General features: G+C 46.1%; 1 protein-coding gene across 1 annotated transcript in view; it reads right to left on the reverse strand.

Moving 5' to 3' along the window:
- Window positions 1-8388, reverse strand: part of LOC122379947 (protein Wnt-5b-like) — a 34237-nt gene extending 25849 nt beyond the window's left edge. The window contains exon 1 of the mRNA XM_043362634.1: window positions 7679-8388. Within this exon, the coding sequence (XP_043218569.1) occupies window positions 7679-7770 (92 nt within the window). The 5' untranslated portion in view covers window positions 7771-8388. The remainder of the gene's footprint in view (window positions 1-7678) is intronic.
- Window positions 8389-9279: the final 891 nt, after the last annotated feature.

Here is a 9279-nt window from a genome sequence, read left to right on the forward strand (position 1 = left end):
TCAGCGTAGTTCAAAAAAGATAATCGAGGTGATTTCTTTAAGTGTAAATTTTTAAAACGCCTTCTTCTTCGTGATGGGTCATCAAATTTTAATTGTATTCCATTTAAATCACATTTCTTGACCAGTCCCAGTTCTCCCCATCATTTGTCCCACTTCTCCTGGACGTGTCCCAGTTCACCCCATAGTCAACCTTTCGTAAAATTTAAATTTGAGAAGTAACACGTGAACAAACACGCATAAAAACAGTAAAGAATGAAGTAGAAATAAACTGTTTACCAGTAAATGCAATCAGTTTACTTAAATCTTAAATATTCTATTTTTTTACGATTTTTCAAAGTTGACGTCCAAATAATGGCCCACTTCTCCCCGGTCTCCCCTACAAAGAATATAAAATACTACACGGGGCCGGTAAATGATTTCTTGAGGACAGAGGTCGTTGTTGATATTCCGCCCGAGGCCGAAGGCCGAGGGTGGAAAATCAAACAACGACCGAGGTCCTCAAGAAATCATTTCGGCCTAAGTGTGGTATTTATTTTACCATATGGTGCACGACGCACGTAGTTGCAAAATGAGCCTTCTCAAAACCACGCTTCTCACCAGTTTCTTAGGATTTGACTTTGGTGATGACAATTAAGATTGTAGGTATTGAGTTTTGTTATTAAAAAAATAAAAAGTAAGGAAACGTTAAGAAAAAAGTGAACAAGGCGTGACGAATTTGAAGCCTTACTTCGAAATATCAGTTTCTCAGTTTCCAGCTCCCCTTATATCGTGTTCAACATCAGCAACCGTGGAATCGTGAACATCAAAATGAAGTAAGAAGCACGGCACGGTAACACCCGGAGCTGTCAACACTGCCCTGTCGACTATAGTCCAAAATGACGTGTACCTGAATAAAAATTTGATTATTGACGTTTATTTGCGTTTCGCATACCTACGGATAGATATCGCCACATGGCCCACCAAAGTTATCCCGTCTTCTGGGCAACGCAAAGATAAAAGAAGCATAGCTAGAAATGAGCTTTGTAAGCAATGTTGAAAGACGGGTCAATGACCTCAAAACAATCTGCTGGTATACGAAAAATGACCACGGTCCAAAACCGTTTCCCAGATACCTAAAGCATTACAGTCTAAGCGGGCCGAAAGCATATACCAACATTTTCCGAACGCTCGTGCCAATACTAAAGAGATACTCCACCATATGGTAAAATATATTACCATATGGTGGAGTATCTCTTTAGTATTGGCACGAGCGTTCGGAAAATGTTGGTATATGCTTTCGGCCCGCTTAGACTGTAGTCTGTAATGCTTTAGTATCTGGGAAACGGTTTTGGACCGTGGTCATTTTTCGTATACCAGCAGATTGTTTTGAGGTCATTGACCCGTCTTTCAACATTGCTTACAAAGCTAATTTCTAGCTATGATTCTTTTATCTTTGCGTTGCCCAGAAGACGGGAAAACTTTGGTGGGCCATGTGGCGATATCTATCCGTAGGTATGCGAAACGCAAATAAACGTCAATAATCAAATTTTTATTCAGGTACACGTCATTTTGGACTATAGTCGACAGGGCAGTGTTGACAGCTCCGGGTGTTACCGTGCCGTGCTTCTTACTTCATTTTGATGTTCACGATTCCACGGTTGCTGATGTTGAACACGATATAAGGGGAGCTGGAAACTGAGAAACTGATATTTCGAAGTAAGGCTTCAAATTCGTCACGCCTTGTTCACTTTTTTCTTAACGTTTCCTTACTTTTTATTTTTTTAATAACAAAACTCAATACCTACAATCTTAATTGTCATCACCAAAGTCAAATCCTAAGAAACTGGTGAGAAGCGTGGTTTTGAGAAGGCTCATTTTGCAACTACGTGCACCATATGGTAAAATAAATACCACACTTAGGCCGAAATGATTTCTTGAGGACCTCGGTCGTTGTTTGATTTTCCACCCTCGGCCTTCGGCCTCGGGCGGAATATCAACAACGACCTCTGTCCTCAAGAAATCATTTACCGGCCCCGTGTGGTATTTTGTATTCCTGCCCGGGGCCGGGATGATTCAATAAATGTCACCGAGGTTTTTTAGCGAAAAATCCGAGGGCCGTTAGGCCCGAGGTGATTTTGCTAAAAAAGCGAGGTGACATTTATTGAATTCCCGGCCTTAGGGCTGGAAGGTGTTTCCCATACCTGCCAAAAAGCTCACAACTATATGATAGTGACGTCAGCAGCCGTGTGGTTCAACGTGTTTAACCACACCCCTTGAACCACACGGCTTGTAATATTAAAGCATTGCATTAAACTTTGAAAAGTGTGGTACAGTGCACGTGCCGTTTAAAAGCCTGGATGTCTCGATTTAATCATGCAATGTAGCAGGTATGGGAAAAGACGAAACTGAAGCAGAACCTCATTGGGACATCCTCAACATACTCGCTGTCAGTGCAGGACGAATTCGACAGTCGATCTGCAACTGTCGTATGCGGAACTCGGCATGCAGCTCCGGCGATAAGCCGCTGAAACCCCGCTCAGGTGCCACAGAGTGTGTCCCAGCGACCGACCCAGCATGTATGCACCTACCTGTGGTATACATACTCGTACATACACAGAACACACACCTATCTGGTGTGTTAGCATGCAGTGATCTACTTGTAACCCGGGACGTCAGAGTCACATTCTCTACTAGGATATGTGGAACCCATTTGTCATCTATGCTCAGCTCGAGATGCTCTTCAGACGTCATTTGCCACTGAATGTCGCCACTAATGGTAGATGATATCCAATGAAATCTATTCCAGCCCTCGTCTGGAGGAACATGTTCACTGTTGACCCGTGGCTGCACGGACTTCGAACCTTCTTGGAGTTTACATACTGCAGCCAAATATTCTACGTAAAATGCACGAACGTAAATAAGCGTGAATGCAATCCAAATATAATTCCTGGCTGCTTCTCCATGTCTGATTAAACTATATTACCATTGACTCCTAATTAAGTAGAAAAGCAACTTCTTATTTTCAACGTTCCTGATATGTCCACAAATAATACAAACGTTGGCGCTCGAATAGTTAGATACATGCTTTTGCGGGTGCGTGGTGATGATAACTGTTCTGTTGAATCACCAAATGTAGTAATGTGCTTCATAAATCACACAGAAATAGCGTTAGAAGACTTTAAACTAACTCTCCATTAATTACTATGACGAGTTGATGTTTATGATAGGTCAAACAAGTTTTCAGCACCTCGACCGACCCGTTACAACGGTATGATAAAATGTGTATTGTCCGTTGCCATCATATTACAATTGATGGGCCACTACTGAGATTGTTAAGGACTGACTGTGTGCGTGAAAGCTCCTGCACTGTTGCTACGCGGAACAGTCGTGTATGTGAAAAGACGCATCACGATGGGAGAGAGAGAGAGAGAGAGAGAGAGAGAGAGAGAGAGAGAGAGAGAGAGAGAGAGAGAGAGAGAGAGAGAGAGAGAGAGAGAGAGAGAGAGAGAAAGAGAGAGAGAGAGAGCGAAAGAGAGAGCGAAAGAGAGAGAGAGAGAGAGAGAGAGAGAGAGAGAGAGAGAGAGAGAGAGAGAGAGGGAGCGAGAGATGCATCTATATGAATAGTTCGGTAACGGGCGCGTCGGTATTACCTAGAAGTGTCATTATATCAATAACACCCTGCCCGACCACATCTGGTATAATCTCCCGGCATTGCACAAATGCAAGCATGTTGAAAACGAGGTTCCCAATATGCAGACTTGTCACTTGTTGTCACAAATTGTAACTTGTCGCCCATGTAGCATGAGAGGGGCATACAGCTTTCACAAGTGCTCTGCAGGTTGAATCCAAGCCGCCCGGCACGCGAGCAATCGGTGACTCATTTGGATTAGCGTTCCACTTCGATGAACTATAAACCACTGTAAGCCCAACTGTTATATCTGAGCAGTGTCGGCTGCCTATCAGTTATGGCGTGAGGGCGTATCTCGAGTCTGGTAACAGGCTGTGAGTGATTGGTGACAGGTCTGGATTCTGCCCCAACACCGTCGGGCGGCGCGCCTCAACCGCTCTGATGCGCATCGCTCTAAACACGGTTTGGTGACGCCCGAGACACAAGGTTTATGGAAAGGCTGCATAGTAGACTGGTTAGCCATGGACTGTCAGTTTAATGTTTCTGTGTCAGGTAAAGTGCTACATGTAATTTGTGCATTCAGCCGGATAACCACAGGCAGCTGTTTTGACGTTGGCCCTCTCGTGATGCACTCCAGTGTGGCGGTGTGAAGGTTCCAAGGCCGTGCCGCGGTGTGGACTGTGGACTGACCCGCCGGGGCCGCTGCCGGTCCGGTCCGAGGAAGCAGCGCTCCCGCAGCCGCCGCCATGAATAATGCACCCGCCCGGCCGCCGCCATCCTCCCGATGACAGGTCAAGATGTCGCACGCACGTCAGCCGGCCGAGCCAGCCCCGCGCGCCCAATCACTTATTGGTACTGACGTTATGCAAAGTAAACGTATGGTTATTAAGTGCCCTTCTGTTATCCGTCGCATCGGATTTCGAGAGCGTTTCTTGGTAACCTTGCATGGCTCACGCCACTGACTTGCGGACCATGGGCCCCGAAGCAACTTCGAGCACGAGAATCAGTGTCATGACACAGTTATTACGTGCATGGCTTTGGATTGCCTGTCGCAAAGAACAGCTGGGACTCAGAGGCAAATGAACACCGGTAATTACTGGATACCACTAGAAAACTGTCGGTGAAATGGACCCAGATTGAATAAGGCTGAACAGTGCTGAGTTGCTAGTTTGTTTATGATCGGGAGGCACGCGAACAGAATAGCCGCCATCTAGGTAACCGCTCTCCTCGCTCTGATGAGACAGCGGATTAGCAAGCCTAACTTACATACCTATACTTACGGCGATGTAAGCAAGCGTCCCTTTTCTTTATTGGTCATTTTATTTCATAATTATTCAGATAAAAGTCAAGTGTCCATGAGATCACTTTCTGTGAGCCGTGTCTGTCATTCCAAAAATATTCCTTCAGCAGAAAAGGGGTATTTATCCACGCATCATAAGTAATGTTACCATCAGATGTGCCTCATTATGGTTACGTTTGTTACGCTAGTTTTAACTCTTTGTCACGCAGCTGTGAAGCGTAAATGAAATATGTTTTGTTGTTCATTGTACTCAAGTAATCTACACATTTCATCTACAGGCTGTAGAAGCACTCCCGAAAGGAAAAAAATGCGTATGATTATTTTTTTCGCAAAGTTCACACCTACATACTAAATAAGGGTTAAACGCCAAGTCGGTAGGATTCCCCCTTCCCTTCTTCCATGACAACGCACTTTACACTGAAGAGCTGCCGACAAACAAGTTAAAAAAGGTAGGATGTTGTATTTCAGTAATTACCAATATTTCAAGGAAGTGCTCTCGGATCAAAGATGCTGAATATGGATCACCGTGCCGGAACCGGGTACATACCAGAAGTGAGGCTCGATCCTCTCGAGGCATTTTAACCCGCGCCCCACTGGGGGGGGGGGGGGCTATTTATAGCCCCCCCTCCCGTTTTTCGACAATAACTTCCAAACCGCTTGACGGATCGACGCCAAACTTTCAGTACCTTCGGCTGCATCAATTTGACACCTTGTGTCAAAATTTGAACTTCGTAGCTACCATAGGTCGGCCGGAAATGACGTCAGAGTGACGTCATGTTCGTCCGATTTCGACGCAAAACATTGAACCACGGCAATCGCTCCCAAGAGCTCAGTTTTTAAGCTAGATCCAATTTCTTTGCATGAAAGAACTCAGAATTGACCGCGCTATCAAACTGCTATCTCGGATTTTCAAAATTTTGAAAATTTCGAAAATTTTATATAATAATATTCAAAATTTATATTTTTATATTTTTTTTCAAAAAGTTTTTGACTTTTCGAAAAAACCGGAATATATGTGACAGAACGCATGATTATGACTAACTCTAGCAAGTTTTAGCTAAATATCTTCAAAAATGGCCAAGTTATACGCATTATTGCAAAAAATTCACAATTATTAATTTTTCAAATCAATTTTTCAGTACGTATTTGGCATCGTACACCAATATCAATGGCACCATCGTGTTCCTGAGCTCAAACTGCATCCAATAGACACCTTTTTTTGTTGAAAAATTTCAACTTCAAAATTTGACCTTTTTTGACCTGAAGGTGACCTGACCTAAGCTAAATTCGACTCAAAATGACCTCGAATGACATAGACGACATCAAATTCGAAATCTATTGCCTAAATGGACCATAAAACATGTGTCACGTGACCGACGCATGATATAATATTTTCGTGACCTGTGATGACCTGACCCTGACCTGAAAATCAAAGTACAAGTTTGGTACCCTCAAGGTATCTAGAGCATCTGTTCACGAGTGTGGAAACCAAAAATGAGCCTGATCTGACATATAAGACGGCGGCCAGAGCCCAAAATGTGAACAAGCCAGAGTGCTAATAATTTTTACTTTGACCTGACCTGTGACGTCATCGGTGACCTCGAGGTCAATGAAATTAGGTTTAGCTCGACAGTTTTTCCGGGGCTATCAGACGCCGTTTGAATTTTGACGATCGGCCCAGTAGTTTCGGAGTTAGGAGGGGGGGCTATGAATAGCCCCCCCCCCCCAGTAGGGCGTGTTATACACAGACCCCAGTGGGGCGCGGGTTAATTTGATAGGAGTGATCCCTGGAATGTAAGTGAAGTTGACATGTGAACATTGCTCGAACCCTTTTTTGGGTGTATGCTGATGCAATTATATAGAAGCCAGAGCTGAGACAGATATTTCAATGAATATTCAAATAGACAGACTATCTGATAAGAAACTGTCATTTGTCTCACAAACAGCACACACCGCTCGACGCTCGTTCCTACTTACACATCGGAACATCGGGACATCGGGGCATCAAACGGCTTTTTGTTATTCGTACATATTCACTAGTACATGAGAAAACAATGGCGACTTTCTCTTTTGTTTCATTATTTTCAATTCGTAGGTACAGTGGGGAGTGGACACGACCTTACGTTCCCGGTATAGGCTAAACAAATGAATATCATTTAATATTCTTGGTCTCAAAGGCTAGTACCTAAGTGTGTCATTTCCGTGCCGCCTTGCAAAGGTGCTCGTCAAGGCAACCATATTTGGCCCAAAGTCAGCCCACATTTAGCCCAGATACGGACTGCCTTTGCTCCACTTAGAACTCGCGCACAACAGAGCCCTTGTTGAGTGGAATATGTCGCCCAAAGCATTCGGCGTCACTCACAGTCGTTTGACCTACAGAGGTCAACAAACGTCACGATCCCGGGCAATATGACCCACCCAGCGGAGCAAGACCGCTGAAAATGGGACAAAAAAACTCGCCAGGAACTGAAGCTTCGTTCTCACTATCAATTTTACTACTAAAGGGCACGCGATGACCTCAGGTCACTTACAGGTCAGGTAAAAACAAATCTTGCACAGGCTACGGTACACGGCCATTCGGATTCGGCGAATATCCATGGCATCAAACCGGAATGCCAGAAAGAACCCCTTTTTGCATGGGGCCAGATTTATGTCTTCTATACTCAAATGACCTACAGAAGTGAAAATTAAATATTACTCAAGAGTGCTCACTTATGATCAGAGCTGGGGCCGCGTTGGTGGCTGGCCAGGCGCCACCCCGGGGTACTTACATCCAGGAGCCTGTTCTGGAGGCGACTGAGCTGGCCACCGCCAGCAGCAGCAGCTGCAGCAGCAGTAGCCAGTCGGCGAGCCGTGGTGGCATCCTGTCCTGAGGGGCGGCGGCACCCGGGTCCGACGGGTCCACTCACAGCTGCGAGCTCCGTCACTCACAGCGGCTCACTCTGACCACTCATGCAGAGGCAAAATCTGCTATCTTTGTCCAGATGACAGTCACCTGGCCTGTCAGACGACAGCAAACAGTCGGCTTCAGCGGAAAGGATAGGCACAGCCACCCTGCCGTCTCGGACACTGGATCCTTACAACAATCCCGTACGCTTTGCTGACGCAGATCCCTCCCTGTTGGAAACTTTAGAGGGGTACGGCTTCCTCGGCCTTTCTTCCTCGGGAAATCCTCTTCCTGTAAGTTCACTTTCTTTCCCTGTCACCGTCCAGGCCTTTGGCACTTCACCGTATGGTCATCACCGTTCACCTTCCCTAATTATCACGATAAGACGGTCAGCCAGCTGGTTGACAGAAACTTTACCTCACAAACCAGCCACATCAAGCTCCCGGGTCTCTGTGGGTCTTTAGTCAGTCCACCGTCCACTGTCAGCTCCAGTCCCCGTCAGCGTGCACAACTGAACCAGCGTGGACCAGCGCCCGCGGCCGTACCAACTGCAGACCTCCCGTACGATCACCGCTGTATACTGCTGCAGAACACGGCGCTCGACATGAGAACAGAGCGCCGCTCCGGCCGGCCGCAGTCGCGCACGCTCATTGGCTGCCGGCTGGAGGAGAATGCACTCTGATTGGTTGGAGGGTCTCGGTAGTAACGGGAGCTTGCTACCTTTCCCGAGCGGCAAGCTAATTGGTGATCGTAATTGGATGTTCAGGCTAAGGCCGTGCTTGGCAAAGTGCTCAGTGCAGAGGTCATAATCGTATCGTTTGGGAATGGGCTCGCATGAGCTACTGAGTGGAAGTCGTTAGAGGCATGTGAGTCTGAATTCATGAATGGGAGATGAAGAGATAGATGCCGGAAACGATTGCGATCCACGCACTCGTTTAGTCATCCACAATGCTCGTAGGTCATTCCACCTTCAGCCATCTTTGCAGACAGCTTCTAAAATACTGAGCGAATAGATAGGAAACGAACTGGAAACGAACATCAAAGAGAGGAATGAAACTTATTACTATGGTGATTCTTTCAGGTTAATTCATCATGATTGGATATTAAAGTTTTTGCAATATTGTACTTCTCACGATCGTTTTGATTTCCGAGGCGATTTTTGCCCCATCCCTGTCGCGGAATCTCGCTTTTCATAAAGTAAGCACCCTGTGTTGCATCATTCCCAATGCCCACAGAGAGAAGACAGGACAGGGGTATGGTCCGAGTGGTCACTGGTCAGCACTGCCCTGCAAAAGCAGATTCGTCCCGTGTTGCATCACATTTGAGAGGTAATTGGTCAACGTCAGCCGGCGATGATTTGTGTCGGTCGCTGTTGAACAGGAACTGAATCTCGCATCAGGCATTCCCTAGCCTGCCGTGTTTGGTCCGCTCTGAATGCGATTCCCATTGCGCCGGTACCTGGGGCCCCGCTGGCGCCGCGCCGGG

The sequence above is a fragment of the Amphibalanus amphitrite genome, unplaced genomic scaffold, assembly GCF_019059575.1.
Source record: "Amphibalanus amphitrite isolate SeventyFive unplaced genomic scaffold, NRLGWU_Aamphi_draft 000087F_arrow, whole genome shotgun sequence".
NCBI classification, from domain to species: Eukaryota; Metazoa; Arthropoda; class Thecostraca; order Balanomorpha; family Balanidae; genus Amphibalanus; species Amphibalanus amphitrite.